This window comes from Hypanus sabinus, chromosome 1, assembly GCF_030144855.1.
Source record: "Hypanus sabinus isolate sHypSab1 chromosome 1, sHypSab1.hap1, whole genome shotgun sequence".
NCBI classification, from domain to species: domain Eukaryota; kingdom Metazoa; phylum Chordata; class Chondrichthyes; order Myliobatiformes; family Dasyatidae; genus Hypanus; species Hypanus sabinus.
The window spans coordinates 33,464,720-33,484,335 of NC_082706.1; the positions used below are offsets into that span (position 1 = coordinate 33,464,720).

General features: G+C 48.9%; 1 protein-coding gene across 10 annotated transcripts in view; it reads left to right on the top strand.

Moving 5' to 3' along the window:
* LOC132392444 (fibroblast growth factor receptor 1-like) overlaps positions 1 to 18,059 on the top strand; it is a 193,265-nt gene extending 175,206 nt beyond the window's left edge. For all 10 annotated transcript variants that reach the window (XM_059966296.1, XM_059966336.1, XM_059966341.1 and 7 more), the window contains 8 exons: positions 3,281 to 3,402; positions 4,183 to 4,293; positions 6,666 to 6,856; positions 10,544 to 10,666; positions 11,456 to 11,526; positions 12,437 to 12,574; positions 13,916 to 14,021; positions 14,878 to 18,059. In XM_059966296.1, the coding sequence (XP_059822279.1) occupies positions 3,281 to 3,402; positions 4,183 to 4,293; positions 6,666 to 6,856; positions 10,544 to 10,666; positions 11,456 to 11,526; positions 12,437 to 12,574; positions 13,916 to 14,021; positions 14,878 to 15,054 (1,039 nt within the window). In that variant the 3' untranslated portion in view covers positions 15,055 to 18,059. The remainder of the gene's footprint in view (positions 1 to 3,280; positions 3,403 to 4,182; positions 4,294 to 6,665; positions 6,857 to 10,543; positions 10,667 to 11,455; positions 11,527 to 12,436; positions 12,575 to 13,915; positions 14,022 to 14,877) is intronic.
* Positions 18,060 to 19,616: the final 1,557 nt, after the last annotated feature.

Below are 19,616 nucleotides of genomic sequence, written 5' to 3' on the forward strand. Positions count from 1 at the left end.
AATTGGAATAACTAAAGGGACTTCTGGCACCCAAGGGTTTTGAAGGAAGTGGTTGCATCTGCAATAGAACTGTTAGATGAAATTCTTCAGAACTTAGTAACTCCTGCGGGGGAATAACAGATGAGAAAACCACGGTTGTGACCTCCTGTCCAAGCAGGACTGGAGACCAAAAGCAGCTAACTATAGGCCTGTTAAACTTGGGGTCTATTGATGGCAAGTTACTGGAGTCTATAATCAAGGATGAAGTATAGTCACTAGAAAAGGGTGCCTTGGTAGCATAGTGTTCAGCGCAGCGCTGTTACAGCTCGGGGGTGTTCCAGAGTTCAGAGTTCACTTCCGGCGCCATCTGTACCTCCTCCCTGTGGAATGGATGGGTTTCTTCCCCGGTACTCTGGTTTCCTCCCGCAGTCCAAAGACACATCGGTTGGTAGGTTAGTTGGTCATTGCAAATTGTGCTGTGATTAGGTTAGAGTTAATTGGATTTTTCTGGGGTTTGCTGGGGCGGCATGGATCGAAGGGCCAAAGGGCCTTCTCTGAACTGTATAGCTAAATAAAAATAAAAGCTGAATGCAGTCAGATCAGTGTGGTTTTACACCAGCTAAATCTTCCTTCATTGACATATCTGCAGAAGTTCTACACAAATACAAATTGAGCTGACGGAGAGAACCCATAGGTAACTTCACAAACGAGAAAACCTGCAGATGCTGGAGGAAGTCAGCAGGCCAGGCAATCTCTACGGAAAAGAGTAAACGGTCAACATTTCGGGCTGAGATCCTTCATCAGGACTCATGAAGGGTCTCGGCCTGAAATGTCGACTGTTTGCTCTTCTCCATAGTTGCTGCCTGGCCGGCTGACTTCCTCCAGCATTTTGCATGTGTTACCATAGTTAGATTGTAGTTGGTTTTGCAGGACTCTTGACAAGGTGCCTCATAAAAGGTTGATCGAGGAGATTATAGCAGCAAGGTGCTGTGGGAATGTGTTGCCATTGGAAGTTGAATACAGAGAGCCATTATAAATATGTTGCTTTCAGACTGGAAAGATGTAATTAGTGGATCAGTGCCTGGCCCTCGCTGATTTGCTATTTACATTAATGATGTGGGCGAGAGGGTAGAGTTTAATATATCCAAGTTTGCCAATGACATAGAACTCGTGGGAGGGCATGTAGCAATGAGGATATTTGGACTCCACAACAGGATATAAATAGATTGAGTTGAGTGGGTGACAACTTGGCAAACTTGATTTTAATGTAGGAAAATGTGAGGTCAGGCGTTTCAGAAGATAGACTATTATGTAAGAGGAGGTACATTGCAAACAAGTGAAGTACAGAGGGTCTGGCTGTTCCTGTACTAATAATGACCAATGCAGCAAGCGGTTACAAAGGCAAACGGCATGTTGGTCTTTATTTGCAAGAGGGTTGGAGTTTAGAAATACTGTTTCTAAATTTTAGAGGGTGTAAAGCAGAAGTTAGCCGGGGGTTCTGAGTAATTAGGGTAAATGACATGTTAGTTTTTCCTGGATTGGGTTTACATACAGGGAAGGTTGGGTTCCAGATGTACAGGGTGTTGGTGAGGTCACACCCGGAGTATTGTGCACAGTTTTGGTCCCATTATCTGAAAAACGACATACTGGTCCAAAAGAAATAAGACTCGGCTAATATGTGGGATGAGAACATTGTCACAAACAACAAAGGAAGTTGGATCTGTACTCATTGCAGCTAAGGAGAAGGAGTGATGATTTTATTGAAACATGTTTATATCCTGGTGGAACTCATGACAACATAAGAACATAAGAAATAGGAACAGGAATCCATTGAGCTTATCTGGCCCATTGAGCCTGCTCTGCCATTCAATAAGATTATGACTAGTCTGGCCTTAGACTCATTTCCACCTTTTCCCTGAGGGGAATTAACCCTTAATTCCCTTAATATGCAAAATCTATCCAACCTTGTCTTAAATATATTTACTGAGTTAGCCTCCACTGTTTCATTAGGCAGAGAATTCCACAGATTCACCAATCTCTGGGAAAAGCAGCTCCTCCTCATCTCCATTCTAAATCTACACCCCCAAAACCCCCTAGTTCTAGTATCACCTATCAAAGAAATACAACTTTCCTGCCTCTATTTTATCTATCCCTTTCATAATTTTATATGTTTCTATAAGATCTCCTCTCATTCTTCAGAACTCCGTCAAGTCCAGTGCCAGGCAACTCAATCTCTCCTCAAAGTCTAACTCCTTCATCTGTGGAATCAACCTGGTGAACCTCCTCTGCACTGCCTCCAAAGCCAGTCTATCCTTCCGCAAGTGAGGAGACCAGAACTGCACGCGGTTAGTTGAGAGAGTCTTGCAGAAGGGAACGTTGGAGTAAGGAAGGAGCAGTTAGTTAAGACTGAGAGACACAGAAATTCTTACCATGGATGGGGAGGGGGTTGAATCTTCAGAATTTCCAAACACAGAAGGTGTGGAGGCCAGATCAGTGAGGGTGTTATTTTCAAAGATCATGGAATGCTTGTCTTCGGGGAGCTGGAACACTGGGCGAGTCAGCCATCACCATAGGCAATGAAGACTCGAAAGACCAAATGGCCTACTTCGGGGAGCTGGAACACTGGGCGAGTCAGCCGTCACCATAGGCAGTGAAGACTCGAAAGACCAAATGGCCTACTTCGGGGAGCTGGAACACTGGGCGAGTCAGCCGTCACCATAGGCAGTGAAGACTCGAAAGACCAAATGGCCTACTTCTGTTTTCCTTCGCTCTTCCCCCCTGTGGTTGGCTGGAAATGGGGCCAGTGTTGAATGCTGCACTGGCTTCCTACGAGATGAGCATTCGCAGCCCAGAGGGAGAGATAGTCAAGTGGGTATGACGGTAAAGAAGAAAATTGTTCATAAAGCGAAAAATATTTGGATTACACTACAGTGTAGAACATCTTGAGCAGGGGTTCCCAACCTCTCTCATGGACCAATACCATTAAGCAAGGGGTCCGTAGACCCAGGTTGGGAACTCCTGATCCAAAGAGAGCTGGGAGACTGAAGTCTGAGAGCCTTTTATCATTAATTTCACATCTCCGTGTGAAAGGTTTCTTCGGCGTCAGCAGTGTCCCCGATTCCCAATTCAGTGATGCGGAGCGACCTATTCCCCTGAGTGTGTGACCTGCTACAGGAGCACGCTGTGACCAGCTGTTCCTCTGCGATTCTCCCTGCCTGCCGCCGTGGTGTGGGGTGGGTGGATAAACGGAGCTCATCTGCAGACTCTTCAGCCTCTGTGTGTTATTGCATATCACCCTCAGGCTGACCTTGGGTAAACCCCTCGGCGAAGGCTGCTTCGGGCAGGTGGTGATGGGAGAAACCCTTGGCATCGACAAGGAGAAGCCCAGCAAACCGGTCACAGTAGCCGTCAAAATGTTGAAAGGTGAGTGCCAGCCCATCCCAGACACGTCTACTCTCAGAGAACCACTGACTGCCACTCAGTAACAGTGCCCATGGAGGTGGCAGATTTATCACCAGGGTATGTCTTTGTTACCATAAACTACCTTGAGATTCAGTTTCTTGCAGGAAAGTACAGGCAAAAAGAAATGCAATGGAATTTTATGAATAATTATAGAAATGAGCTAAGGCTGGCAACCAGGGCGCAAGCGGTGATGAACTGTACAAGTACCAGCAGCACCGTAGCGTAGCGGCTGACTTACGGTTTACAGCACCCGTGATCGGGGTTCAGTCCCGTTGCCTGTCTGTAAGGAGTTTGCACGTTCTCCCCATGGTTGCTCGGGTTTCCTCCCACATTCCAAAGGTTTACGAGTTAGTAAGTTGCGAGCATGGTACATCGGTGCCAGAAGTGTGGTCACATTTGATGACTTTCCACTGCACGTCCTCGGACTGAGTTGCTGACCGATACAACAACGCATTTCACCCTAAGTGCTGATGTACGCGGGGCACTCGTTCAGACGGCATATAGGGATAGGAGCTGACATCCGCATCGCGTAAAAATATGTTAAAACGGAGCAAGGAGAATGTTGGAAGTGATCGGTGGCCCTTCACCGTGTAGGATGTCAGGTGGGGAATAGTGGGATCTCTGCCCGGCTCCCTGTCACTGCCGGGTTGAGTGGGCATCAATCTGCCTGCCCCCCTGAGTCATTTCCCTGGAGTTTCTGGCCGACGGACTCATCCTGTTCCCGCTTCTCTCTTTGTACAGCTGACGCCACGGAGAAGGACCTTTCGGACCTCATTTCGGAGATGGAGATGATGAAGATGATTGGCAAACACAAGAACATCATTAACCTACTGGGAGCCTGCACTCAGGACGGTGTGTACCAAGCGACAATCCAGTGCAATGACTACGCCGTCACCACCCCAGCTAAAACACTCCTGTATGCTTCAGGGTTTTTGTGCAACAATCCCATTAACCTGCTTCCTGGATGACAGTTCCTCAGGACCCTCCCATTTTATTTTTCCTCACTGTGTAATCCTTTCAGTGCAACTGTGGGACACAGCAAAGAGTTGCCTATGCTGGGACTACTTGCATAGAAATGGCATCCTCTTCTCTCACTTGCCCCACTTCCGCCACACCGTGGCTGCAGGGAGCGCTGCAGCTACTCATCCAGGTAACTGTGACAGCCCCTCCCTAACCCACCACCTCTACAGCCCAGTAGGTCGAGGGCAGCACCTGCAGGCTCCTGCCCAGACTCGGATACCAGGAAGTACATTTCTGGGTGTTTATCGTCACTGGGTCTGATTCCTGGAACACCAACCCTACGTGGTGCTGGGTGCACTGTGCTTTCACCAGACAGACCGCAGCTGAACAAGAACAGGCTTGAATCTGCTGTTTGCTAGACCTTGTCTGTGCAGGTTATCTAGTCTGTCACACGAGACATCTCAAGTTCATTTTGGGATATTTTATGTTAGGCCTTTAAGAAAATAAAACATCACGGACCACTTTGCAGGAGTTTATCAAACCAAGCTAAGTGAACCACAAGTTTGGGTGAGTTTTAACATGGTCATGAATTGGGCTTTTAAGGTGCATCTTGGAGCAGGAAGTGACTGAGGTTCAGGTTGGGCTCAGGCTGCAGTGACAAAGTGGAAAAATATCGTGTGATAAGGTGCCAGTGCTGGAGAAACACTGTGGACTGGAGAGCTGTCGAGCTACTGGAACAGGGATAGGGAGAGCTGAGACCAGGGCCTCAACAGCTGAGTGAGGGAAGGACACGTTTCGAGGTGCGTGGGGGGGGTGGAGTTTGGGACAGAGAACATCTAAGATCAGCGGGCTGCCCACTTGGCTCTGAGGCAGTAGGTTGTGGGTTCGAGTCCCACCTCAGACATGACATAAAGGTCAGAGAGCATTGGCAATACTGAGAGGTTGGACAAACTTGGGTTGTTTTCTCTGGAGCGGAGGAGGCTGACGGGAGATCTCTATCAAAAATAGATTATAAGATAATGAGAGGCATAGATTAGACAGGGAGACAGTATCTTTTTCCAAGGCTTGAAGTGTCTATTAAGGTGAGAGGATTAATTTTAAGGAGATGTGATGGGCAGGTGTTTTGCAGAGAGTGGTGGGTGTCTGGAATGCACTGCCTGGGAGTGGTGGTGGAGGCAGATAAATTAGGGACTTTTAAGAGACATTTAGATAAGCACATCAGTATGAGGGAATTGAAGGGACATGGGCAAGAGGTGAATCATTTTTCCAGTCCTGATGAAGGACCTCGGCCTGATGCTGCCTGGCCTGCTGACTTCCTCCAGCATTTTGTGTGGAAGGGATTCATTTAGTTGGCCATGTGATTACTAATTTATTTAGTTCGGTATAGCATTGTGGGCTGAAGGACCTGTTCCTGTAGGTAGGTGACCAAAACTGCACACAGTCCTCCAAGTTAGGCCTCATCAATGTCTTATACAACTTCAACATAACATCCCGTCTCCTGTACCCAATATATTGGTTTATGAAGGCCAATGTGCCAAAAGCTTTCTTTACCACCCTATCTACCTGTGACGCCACTTTCAATGAACTGTAGACCTGTATTCCTGGATCCCTTTGTTCTACCGCTGTCCTCAGTGCCCTGTCGTTCACTGCGTAAAACCTACCCTGGTTGGTCCTACCAAACTGCAAAAACCTCACAACGGCCTGCACTAAATTGCACCTGCCAATTGGAGGCTTACACGCAGTATTGGTTTCTCTAGTCAGCAAAGGATGTTAATGTGTCGAAAGCCTTTCAAGGAAGATTTCCCAGATTAGTACCACAAACTGACAGACTTTCCTTTGGGAAAGATAGGAAAGGGTGGAAGGAATCTGGAGTTTAGAAAAATGGTAAAGGCTTGCTTGAAACATGTTTCTGAGAGAACCGGACATTAGATGTTAGCATGATGTTCTCTCTTGAGGGAGAATCTAGAAGTAGGGCCACTTTAAAAATAAATATTACTCTTTTAAGACTGAGATGGGGCAAAAGAAATTTCTCTGGGTGTCTTGGGGCTTTGGAATGCTTTTGCAAAGGGTCCAAATGTGCCAAATGGCCTAATTCTGAGTAAAATTTTTTGGGCAAGGAGTTGCCTGGTTGGGCATGTATGCCAAGTTGGGGTTACGGTCAGATCAACCTCAATCTTACTAAATGTCAAAGCAGACCAGTGGCCGAGTGCCTACTCCTGCTCCCTGTTGGTGTGTGTGTGTTTGACCTCGATGTTTCTCTGCAGGACCGCTCTACGTTATTGTCGAGTTTGCTTCCAAGGGCAACCTGCGTGAGTACCTGCGAGCCCGACGTCCACCTGGTATGGAGTACTGTTATAACCCTTCCCACGTGCCTGTAGAGCAGCTCTCCTTCAAGGACCTGGTGTCCTGTGCTTATCAGGTGGCCAGGGGTATGGAATACCTGGCCTCGAAAAAGGTACGAGCTCCTGCTGTAAGTTTAATGTCAGCTTTGCTAAACTCTGCAAGATAAAGTAGAATACTTTAAAGGTGAAGATGAGGCTTGTCCTATCATACAAGAAGTCAGTTCATGATAACAGTGGAATAGATGTGCACATATTAGAATATTTTCAACAGACACACCTCAAAGCAGTAGCAGATTTATTGAAGATGCCTGGCCCCATCCCAACAATGTACAAGCCAAGCAACACGCACAAAATGCCGGAGGAACTCAGCAGGCCAGGCAGCATCTAAGGGGAAAAAAAAGTACAGTTGATGTTTTGGGCCGAGAGCCTTCAGCGGGTTTCAGTCCGAAACGTCAACTGTACTTTTTTTCTACGGATTCTGTCTGACCTGCTGAGTTCCTCCAGCACTTTGTGTGTGTCACTTGGATTTCCATACAACAGCTACAGCTCAGAAACAGGTCATCTTGGCCCTTCTAGTCCGAGCCGAACGCTCATTCTCACCTAGTCCCACCGACCTGCACTCAGCCCATAACCCTCCATTCCTTTCCTGTCCATATACCTATCCAATTTTACTTTAAATAACAATATCAAACCTGCATCTACCACTTCTACTGGAAGCTCGCTCCACACAGCTACCACTCTCTGAGTAAAGATGTTACCCCTAAACTTTTGCCCCTTAGCATTCAACTCATGTCCTCTTGTTTGAATTTCCCCTACTCTCAATGGAAGAGCCTATCCATGTCAACTCGATCTATCCCCCTCATAATTCTAAATACCTCTATCAAGTCCCCCCGCAACCTTCTACGCACCGAAGAATAAAGACCTAACTTGTTCAACCTTTCTCTGTAACTTAGGTGCTGAAACCCAGGTAACGTTCTAGTAAATCTCCTCTGTACTCTCTCTATTTTGTTGACATCTTTCCTATATTTCGGTGACCAGAACTGTACACAATACTCCAAATTTGGCCTCATCAATGCCTTGTACAATTTTAACATTACATCCCAACTCCTATACGCAATGCTCTGATTTATAAAGGCCAACATACCAAAAGTTTTCTTCACCACCCTATCCACATAAGATTCCACCTTCAGGGAACTATGCACCATTATTCCTAGATCACTCTGTTCTACTGCAATCCTTAATGCCCTACCATTTACCATGTATGTCCTATTTTGATTAGTCCTACCAAAACGTAGACCTCACACTTATCAGCATTAAACTCCATCTGCCATCTTTCAGCCTACTCTTCTAACTGGTCTAAATCTCTGCAAGCTTTGAAAACCTACTTCATTATCCACAACGCCACCTATCTTACTGTCATCTGCATACTTACTAATCCAATTTACCACCCCATCATCCAGATCATTAATGTATATGTCAAACAACATTGGACACAGTACTGATCCCTGAGGCACACCACTAGTCACCGGCCTCCAACCTGACAAACAGTTATCCAGCACTACTCTCTGGCATCTCCCATCCAGCCACTGTTGAATCCATTTGACTACTTCAATATTAATACCTAACGATTGAACCTTCCTAACTAACTTAGTGTGTGGAACCTTGTCAAAGGCCTTACTGAAGTCCATATAGGCAACGTCTACTGCTTTCCAGCATCTGCAAATTCTCCCTTGTTTGTGATTTGGATGTACAAGCCATCTTGAGAGTTGTCGTCAGGTCCCATGTGGTTTCAGTTGGTAAGCTGGCCTCGAGTACCTCGTGTCCCTCTGTACACGTCTGATCAGCACGTTTGAGGTTTAAAGGACCAGTCAGTTCACGGTGACAACAAGGGGGAAATTGCTGGGTCAGACATTTTGACTCTTCTGCTAAAGTGAATCAGGATACTTTTCTCCACATTATAAATCATGCATTGCGAAGGTCAACATTCAGAGAGAAGAAATTCCTCCTTGTGTCGGTTTAATTGGGCATGTCCTGGTTCTAGGCAATTTGTTATATGAGGAGGGACTTGGAGATGTGTACAGTATATAATAATGCAGTGCATGTATTGCATGATGTGCTGGGTTTAGTAGGAAGTGCTAGTCTCAACTCCTGCATCAGTTTGTTATAATACTCAGTTCCTCAAACTTCCAAATATTTATCTCTCACCTTTAACGTTTTCACCATCCTGAGTCAAGGAATTCCAGATTTACTACTGTCTGGGAGAAGAAATTCGTACACACCCCAAATCTAAATGACCTTAGAAGCCTCTTATCTGATAGCTACATCCCATTGTACGTGGCTCTTCGACGGGGAGAAGCATCTTCTCAGCCACCTTGTCCAGCTCCTGAGGGTCTTGGGTGCTTGAATAAGGTCGCCCCCTCATTCTTCTAAACTTCAAGAAGAACATACCCATTGTCCAGCCTTTCTTGATAGGACAACCCTCTCACCCCAGGAGCTGGGCTCCTTTGGACAATTTGCAGTGGTTTTTGAAAAGGTGACCAAAACTGTGCACGGTATTCCAAGTGTGGCCTCACCAACACTGTACAACTGTAATGCACCCTCCCTATTCATGACCTCCGACTCCTTTACAATAAAGGCCAGCATGCTATTTGCCGTTTGAACTGCCTGTTGGGCTTGCCTGCTAACTTGACTCATACACTGGAACACCTAAATCCCTCCGAACTTCACTCACTTGCACTCTCCCCAGGTTTTTACAATTACCCACTTTTTGACCCCTCTTACCAAAGTGCATGGCCTCAGATTTCCCCACATTAAACTTCATTTGACAGGACTTTGCCCAGTCATTCAACAAGGCCTCCCTCATGCCAGCCTGCTGTGCTGGGTGCTCTGCGTCTGGGAAATTCAAGGCATGTTAGTATAGCTGCCATTAACCTATCAAGTTGAGAGAAAAGTGTCATTATCCTCTTTGGTAAGAACAGGAAAACAGCAAAATATTTTTTACACATTGAGAGACCCAGAGAAGCTGGGACTCAGACAAGAGTCAACATTGGGTACTGCCACTAATTAGTAGTCAGGTTTGTATGTGATTCTTTATTGCTAAAGTTTAATGAGAGTGATTTATGTGGAGCATGGTGTAACCACATCTGGAGTACTGTATACTGATTTGGACTCCATAAAGGTTTTACTTGCCTCAAGGGAATGCAGTGGAGAGACTAACTGGAGAGTGCGTCTGGATTTTAGGTTGAAACATTCATAGTTCTTCGTGTTTCTAGAGGCAGGAGGTGAGGTTTCAAAGTGTTCTGTATCTAAGTGAGGAATTTCTCAGCAAAGGGTTGTGGATCTCTGGGGTTTTCTCGCTCGAGAGTGAGATTGACGGAGTTGGTGAAGAGACATTCTTCAATTTGCGGAAGGGGTTTGTCCGTGAAAAACATCCTGCTAAACAAAATTACATGAAAGCAAGGCTAGACAGAATGCATTGTGCAGCTTTAGCTGTAAAGTATTCCTTTGTACGGAGAACAGTAGGCTATTCAGTGCAACGAGAAATTATGTACCCCAAGCATTGAGTGGCATTTTAGCAAAAATCCATAAATCAGTGTTGATGACGTGCTATGTGTGTAAGGGGTAATGGGGATTGGTCAGGAAGGTGCATTGTTTGGTGGAAGATTCAGCCATGCTGTTGTAAAGTAGGAACAGGCTGAGGGCCAAATGGCCTTCTAGTTCTTTAGTAGTGGAAGTGTCGCCTCCGCTGGGTCATCAAGTCCAGGGTAGCTGTGGGTGACGGCGGATTTTCCTCTCTGCAGTGCATACACCGGGACTTGGCGGCTCGAAATGTGCTGGTGACGGAAGAAAACGTGATGAAGATCGCCGACTTCGGGCTGGCACGAGACATCCATCACATCGACTACTACAAGAAGACGACAAACGTGAGTGTCCTGTTGGCACGGAGTGGAGGGAGCAGGCTAGTGTCCACTGGGCAGGTCCCTTCCGTCCGGCAACCAACCATCAAAACAATGTGATTATTGCTGCTGCTTGTTCATTGCGTGGAGCTGCTGGCAAGTCCAGCATTTATTGCCCTAATTGTGTACTAACAAATGCTACCAAAGCATCTGCTGGAAATATCTCCTCTTTGTGTCCCCTCCCTGTGTAATCTCTCCCCTCTCAAATCTCCAGGATCCTCCAACCCATCTGAAGCACTGCTCAAGGAGCGGTCACTTGCACTGGAGGTAGCTCACGGGCAGTCCATTGGATTGATTCCTGGGAAGAAGGGATTTGTTTTAAGAGGAACAGTTACTCACCATGTGGAGTTTCTAACAATGAAAGCTGAGCTTATTGAAGCAACCAGGATTCCAATACTGGGATGAGAATCTAGGACCAGTTTCAGGTAGAGATGAGAATGTTCTCCAGATCTTCAGAATCCTGCACCCTAGTGGAGATTGACCATTCTCGGCTAGAGGTACTTTGGGGCCAATGGTAAAGGGACGAAGGAGAGAAAGTTGACTTGAGGCCAAGTGCAGATCAGACACGGTCTCGCCCGATTGACAGGACCAGTTTGTGTGGCCGAGTGGCCTCCTCCTGCTCTGTATTTTTGAGACGTTAAGTCTCTTCCAACTTGCTGCGTCCTGTTTCTGTGGCTCTGGGTGCAGAAGTGTATGGGAGCCCAGGGGTGACCTTTCAGCCTCGCCCTACTGTCATGTGCTGTCTTTGTTTTCCAGGGCCGTCTCCCTGTGAAGTGGATGGCCCCAGAGGCTCTGTTCGACCGGATCTACACTCACCAGAGTGACGTGTAAGTACAGGCGTCTGACCTGCCAGCAGCTGATGGTGCAGCCTGTACATCCTGACTGTGCTGTAGACGGTGAGATGTGCCACCAGTGAGGGTGCAACCGAGAGTTCCTGTGAAAAGAGGGAGAGCTCAAAGCGGCTGTCATAGAGAGACAGACAGCGGGGTGGGGGGGGGGGGGGCAGTGTTGCTAAAAAAAAAACCACTGCTTCACAGCTCCACAGTTCAATCCTGACCTCAGGTGCTGTCCACATGGAGTTTGCACGTTCTCCCGGTGACCATGTGGGTGTTGTGCAGGTGGTCCAGTTTCCTCCCACATCCCAAAGACATTAATTATCCACATTAGTTGCTTTTGCATTTTAGATGGGTGGTGGAAGTATGGAGAAAGCTGCTGGAATTGAGGCAGAATAGGAGCTAATGGGATTGCTCTCGGGGCTGTTCAGCCCATCCAGCTGGCAGAGCACTTCCACCAATTGCATGCCAGCACATTTCACAATTGGAGGGGGCCACTGGACTCACGGAGTTACTCTGGTGCAGGGAAGCTGGCGCATGACCAAACCGTGCGGTTAGGATTGACGGAGTCCCGCAGGTAGTGACGTATCTGTACTCCGGTTAGTGCCCACCGTGGGGATCGCTGAAGGGGTGTGTGGGGAAGGGCTGTTCTACCTCAAATTCCCAGTGGGGTTTTGCTGTTCAGGAATGGGAGGACGAGACTTTGTTAGAGGGAACAGCCACCTGAAAACCGATAGCGTTTCTCATTGCTCCTCCCCGAACAAGCAGGGTAGAGTGGCTCCACACCCCCACGTTCGGCGGCCCAGCCAGATCGGTCTAGGTGATTGCCCGTGGACTGGGGAGCCAGGGGAGGAGCTGCTTGGTGACCGTCTGTCTGCTAACCCCGACTCTTCTTGCTCGCCAGCTGGTCTTTCGGGGTGCTGCTATGGGAGATCTTCACGTTGGGGGGGTCGCCGTACCCTGGCATTCCTGTGGAAGAGCTCTTCAAGCTGCTGAAGGAGGGGCACCGGATGGACAAGCCCTCGAACTGCACCCAGGAGCTGTGAGTACAGAGAGTGGGGCCTGATCCATTCGTGAGCAGGGGTCCGACACAAATCGGTCAACCACAGTCCCTCTGGAGGCCCATACACTCCCAGGTGGCGGGGGCATAGAGAGTCTGCTCAAAAGCAGGCCCTTCCAGGGAGACCATATAACTATACAACACAGGAGCAGTATTAGGCCGTTTAACCCGTCGAGTCTGCTCCACCATTTCATCACAGCAGATCAATTTCCCATCCTCCTGCCTGCTCCCTGTAACCTTGGACACTCTGACTAATCAAGGACCTATCAATCTCTCCCTTTAATTTACCTCCACAGCCACCAGTGGAACTGAATTCCACAGTTTCACCACCCTCTGGCTAAAGAAATTCCTCCTCACCTCCATTCAAAATGGGCGTCTCTCGATTCTGATCCTAGACTCCCTCACAATAGGAAATATCCTGTCCAGAGACATCAATGGTTCCTCGTACGATAAGCCTTACTTTCCCGGAACCATTCTCCTGAACCCTCACATCAGCACGTCCCTTCTTGAATAAGGCACCCAAAGCTACTCAGCTCTCCAAGTGAGGCCTCGTCAGTGCCTCGTGAAGCATCAGCCTTACATCGTTGCTCTTATATTCTACGTGAGAGTGGTTATTCACATTTCTCCCCTCTCCCCCACCGCTTTGCGTAAAGATACAAAAGATTGAGAGTGTGAGCCAGCAGGCCCTAAACTCCTGAGATTCCACAGATGCCGGAAATCCGGAGCAACACACACAAGATGCTGGAGGAATTCAGCAGGTCAGGCAGCATCTGTGGAAGTGAATATTCAGTGGGCATATTGGGACGGGATTGGAATGGGAGGGGGGCAGAAGACGGTTGGGTAGGGGAGGAGTACAAGTTTGGCAGGTGGTAGGTGAGACCAGATGAGGGGGAAGGAGGGTGGCTGGGGGATGGGGTAAGATGAACCACCTTCTATCCCTCTGTCATCAGACCCTTGAACGAGCTTCTCTTGCATTTAAAAGTGAGCTTGTGATCTCCCGGTCTGCCTCACCGTGGCCCTTGCACTACACTCTCCCTGTAACAGCTTCTACCTCAAAGTTCTTTGTGTGATCTGTCCGGATGGCATGCTTTTCACTCTGTCTTGGTAGATGTGACAAAAATAAACCAAAAAATCAATACACAGCCCCTCTCACAGTAGTTCCCTCTTAACCCTCCTGGTTAAATTGGTTCCCTAACAACCTGACAGCATCCATTATAGAATCCAGTTTAACGCTAAGGCCTTTCTGGGATACCATCACAATTTAAATGGAGTGCCTTCTTCTGGTTGCTGTTAACTGAGCTGCCTCCCTCTCTTCCCGCCCAGCTACATGACGATGAGGGACTGCTGGCACGTCATGCCCTCTCAGCGCCCCACCTTCAAGCAGCTGGTCGAAGACCTGGACAGGATTCTGGCGATGACGTCGAATCAGGTGAGAGCGAAGGGGCCGAGGGGGGGGGGGCGGGGGGGGAGAGGGTCACCCTTCCGGGAACGCGCACCCCTCCTGAGCCCGTGCCTGACAGGTGAGCTAATGCCTGGCCACGGTTGGACGTGGCTAACGCTTGTTCCGTCCGTGAACTGCTCGGGTTCCTGCTGCTCGCCAGCCTGGTAATAGGAGGGCAAAGAGCACGGGTTTATGATCTCCACAATGGCCAGATCCTCTTCCTTTTGTGAAGACACCCTCGGAGTATTCCATAGGAAGTGTAGAATCCGTCTCTTTTGTTACACCTCACGTGCTTCTCAGTTCTCTGGTTCTCTTGATTAATAAGAAACTTCCTCCACTCTACCTGCTTAGGTATTTCACAGCTACTTCTGCAGTGGGATGATTCCTCTAAGCCTCAATTGGGGCAGTGCTGATGGGCAGTGCGGTCTGAGTCTCAAAGGGAAATATCCCAAAGGTAACGAGCCTGCAGGAATTCAGGAAGCTCAGGAGAGCAAAGAAGGCACATAACGTCTGTACCTGACCCACCGTCCTCAGCCCCGACACTCAAGGAAAATTTCCATTTCCCAAGTTTCTTGAAATAATATTTGGTTTTGGAAACGGGAATTAAGCAGGCTTTCTGTTCTCCTTGAACAGAGCTGCAGAGAGTGGATTAACTGCAGCTGTGAAAGGAGTCAATAGAAAGCATTTTGCAGAGAGATGGTGACGGTTAGAAAGCATACAGAGGCTGCAGCTCGCAGCCAACCCACTTCAGAAAACCCTGCGCACCAGACATCCCAGCGGAGAATTTTAGTCCCGCCTGGTCAGAGTTCCTGCTCACGGTTTATTTTGTCTGTTGACTCTGCAGGAATACCTCGACTTGTCGGTGTCTCTGGATCAGTACTCCCCCAGCTTCCCGGACACCAGGAGCTCTACCTGCTCCTCCGGCGAGGATTCGGTCTTCTCCCACGACCCTCTACCCGAGGAGCCGTGCCTCCCAAAGTACCCAGGTCGTGCCAACGGGGGCCTGAAGAGGAAGCATTAAAGGTGGGGGCCCCTTGGATCTGGTGGAGCAGAACTCCCCCAGGACATCATTCCACGAAGTCAATCCCGCCGATCGACGGGTCCGAACTGGTCTCTACGCACACCTGTGTGTGTGGCAGCCTCGTCCGCTCGGTGGTTCCTGTCCTCGAACCGACAACTGCATACAAAAGTCAAAGAAATGAGCCATTCCCTGGGTGAACCGTCAGTCGGGACCTTACTGGGCTTAACAGTGACTGGCACCAGACAACGGCCCGGCAGAGTAGATCATCTGCCAGCTCTCTCCCACTCCCTACCTGTTCCCCGCCCCTCGGGTGGGCATGGGGGAGATGCACTGTACCCGCTGCCCAGCCTCTGAAGTGGGGCAACAGGGGACTCGTGGCTCGGAGATGTGTTGCGTGCTTTGGAGAGAGAGAGCTAAAGGCAGGAACATGTGCGCAGATGATGAGGGAGCACGCCTTGTAAATATGGCCAAATATGTATAAATATAAATATATTTACATGAATTTTTTTTTGTAAAGTTAACAAGATTGTTGCCAGAATATTGTCGCTGCAGATTACCATGATCCTCCTGGAAGAGTGGGCTTGTCTCGTCCAGCTCATAGGCTTTCCTCCCTGCTCTCACAGAGACGATCTCGTCCTACCTGCTGCTGAAGCCAGGGTAATGGAGTTGTGATGTGGTGGAACAGTGTGTCAGACCAGGGATTCCTGGGTCACCAGGTCTGTTTCTGGTGTTCTTTCTACTACTGGCCAGAACTGCGTTGCCTGAGATGGTATGGACCAGTAGGATAGCCCAAGGGGCATCTGCAGTTCCATCCTTCCCAACTCCTACCTATACCTTCTATCCCATCCCTTCCCTCTCCCATTCCCTACCTGTGACCCCTCCAGACTCTCTACCCCGTCTCCTGCCTGTTCCATCTCCTACTTCCTGTCCATCCCTTCTGAGCCTCCATCCTAGCCCCATCCATACCCCTTCCCCAGCCCCTGTCCATCACACCCCCCCATCCCCATTTGTACCCTTACCCCTCTCCCACAGGGTGTGACCTACCACACCATCCTGACCTTGCCACTTCTCAGCCAGCTCTCCCAGTTTTCTAGGAAAATCTTTCTTCTGTGAGGGGGTGGATTTGTCCTTTCCCTGATGGTAGACTGGTCGCCATGGTAACTGTGGAGGTCAATCAGCTTCAACTTTTGTGCCGAACTAGGGCTGATCACCTCCTCTCACTCTGCTGATCTCTTCCCCTCCCCTGGCTGACCTCCTCCTCACTACAAATTCACCCCCCCCCCCCACACACATACACACCCCTCACCCAGGTGACCGGCTGATCTCTAGCCCAACCCAGCCCCCACACATCACCCTGGTGACCACCAACCCCGTACTCCTCCACCAGGCAGACACCACTTACCGTCAGACACCAAGCAACTCCTGAGTCAGGAGCACAAGCATCGGCTGGCGCTCCCTCAGACATTGCCCCCTCCCCGCAGAGTCAGCAGGCTTAGGTTAATCTGCCCCAGTGCCCCAAGGTGGAAGGTTCAGACGTGGCCTCTCAGCCTGTCCCACCTTCTAATGAGACCAAGGTTGATCCATTGTCGACTTCTGATCAGCTGCCTCGCCCTTAGTGCCTGAAACTGTTAGTCTCAGACTCAGACCCAGAACTGGTGCTTGCCATGGTGGAAGAGATCCTCGTCCCTCTCCCCACGCACACACACACACACACACACACACGCGTAAAAGGGTTTCCAAAGTTCACTCCTACCTTGGACCCCCCCTGCCCCCACCCATCAGCAGAAATGTTGGTCTTCGCATCGATCACAGCACCCCAGGCGTATACGGTCCCAGTAATTGAATCATCGTCGGTCTGCCTCTTCTAAGGAGTGACCTTACTGTGTTTCTGCAGGCAATAACATGCACAGCTGTTATACAGCCTCAAGACCACTTGCCTTTCTTAATCGCCAGCCAAGGGAAAGTAAATTAAAGCCTTCGAGCTAAACCTTTTAGCCAGGGAGTGGGTCGAGGACGCAGCGGGGTCCATGTGAATGGGGACGATGTATGTGGCTGTAGTAGGTCAAGTCGCGCGTGTGCACCAGACTGAGTGTTAGCCCACCCCCAGACTGATCAGTGACCGGGGTGGGGGGAATGCAGTCAGAGCTGCTTCTGTAAACAGCTGCCCCTCCAGAGCGTCGCTTTACGAATCTTGTCTTCACAGCCGGGCGTTGCGGCCCCATTACCACTTCTGTCAGACTCATGTTCACAAGATCAGCTTCAGGGAGCATGGAACCTCGCGCTGGGGTGGGGTGACCATTTGGCCCACAGGGTGGATGCTTGCCCATTGGTCATTCAGATCCCCCACAAGCCTTTCCTTATGGAGCTTATTTTGAAAGGTGCAAATGAATTTTCTTCAACCATCTAGAACATTCTGGGTGACAATGCCTGTGAGTGTGTTTTTTTAAAAAAAGACTCTCTTACTGTTTGTATTCTTTGCCCACTTATGTAGACCCCTACCTTCATGATAAAGGCTCTATTTTCACTCATGAATGTACTTGGATTCATTCACCCCGACCTCATAACACCATGTTGGTCTGCATCTAGCAGGTGTTGGAGTGGCAGGAGACTTCCTGAGGATAGAGGGTGCGGCTGGGGGCAGGCAGTGGAAGTTCTTTGTCCGAGTGCCGACATTTTCAGCGCGGCTGATGTGCATCTCACAGGCAGCGTGAAAGCCACTCTGTTGTACAAGGGGGGTACTTGTGTGGGTGCAGGCGGGCTGGTGTTGGGTGAGGCCGCAGAGGGCCATCCTTGTCTGCGGATTCCCAGTGGCCGTTGAGTTCAAGGTGTACTGCCCCTGACCAGGCTGTGTGTGCATGAGAAAAACTATTGCCTAATTTATTGCTTTTTTAATTAAAAAAAAGAAATGTTTTTTTTTCCCATTTTATAAATGTTTATGAGGTTTTAAATTGACCTGTAGTTATTCTCATATTTACCCTTCTATGATTAAATTCCTTTTAACACTTTATTTGCCTTTTTGGTTTCTCTGTTCTGTTTACCGTCTGATACGTTGCTCACCCTCTGCTTTTCCTGCCTCTCCTTGTTGCTCTGTGTGTGACAGGACCACAGGGCCTGCACCACCTCTGACCCTCTCAGCAGCCCTAGGGTCTACTGGGGCCGACTGGCTGAAGGATGTTGATTAGCTAGAAGCTGCTCCAAGAATCAGGTGAATGGGGCTGTGGACAGAATCGGCTCCACCAGGGATCAAAGGGGGAGTTAACGTGCCGGGCTGTTAAGTGAGATTGGGGGAATGGGACTGACAGGTTTTATCTACAATGGGTTAGCATGGACCGAGGGTCCTCATGTGCCACTGATGAACTCTGCCCTCAGCAGGAACCCAAGTCCATCTGGTTCCTAGAACCAATCTGTTCAGCCCCGTGGACCTCTCCACCACTACAGGCCCCCCCCCCCAAAAAAAACTCACGTGGACCTCAGCTACTTCACTGGTCCTCTCATCCAAGGCTTGTCATTGAAGTGAAATCATATCCAAGACATGACCTGGCAAAACGGGCAACGGAAGGTTTTGGAGAAAGGGAGATTAGGATGCACTCCCTTTATTTTGGCTGAATGGCCCTGTCTTCAATCTCCTAAACATTCATTGGTACATTAATTCCTGTGGTCAGACTTCACTACTGTAGGTTGAGTTCTGAGGTTTCCAGAGGAAACTGGACTTCCACTATGATTTGAGCAGGGATGGAGAGAGCGGAGGTGGGGGGGGGGGGGGGGGTGTCCCAGATCGGGACTGATGTAATCCTGATTGGTCTCGTACACTGCTGTTCTGTGGATCATTAACAAACTGTAGCAACAGAGCACCTCCAGTGGATTGGCTTCTGTTGAAACGCTGGAGGAATTTATTGTCCGTTTCTACTCACTCCAGAACTGAGGACTGTAAGTCAAAAGTCAGCCACATTGGTGGGTCTGAGGTCCATCTGGGCTGGAAGAAATGTCTAGGGTGAATGAATCTACATCACTGAGGCCAGGATCATCCCAGCCATCGAGCTGTGTGCTTAGTGGGGTAGCAGAAGATGTTTGATCTGTGTTACAGTCAGGGGAACCCCAGGTTGTCAAGCAGTACAGTAACAACTCTCTGCCTCGTGGCCACACTGAAATAAACGGGTGGCAGATTGTTGGTACAATCCTCAGAGTGAGAGAGATCAACGGTTTGAGTGGCATCACAGTCAAGCAAGACCAAGGACTTGATTGTGGATTTCAGGAGGGGGAAGTCAGGGGAACACACACCAGTCCTTATCGAGGGGTCAGTAGTGGAAAGCTTCAAGTTGCTGAGGGTCAACATCCTAGAGGATCTATCCTGGACCCAACACATTGATGTATTGATGAAGAAAGCATACCACTGGGTCTGAGGAGATCTGGTGTGTCAGCAAAGACTTTTACTAATTTCTGTAGATATATGATCTGGATGATGGGGTGGTAAATTGGATTAGTAAGTATGCCGATGATACTAAGGTAGGAGGTGTTGTGGATAATGAGGTGGGTTTTCAAAGCTTGCAGGGAGATTTATGCCA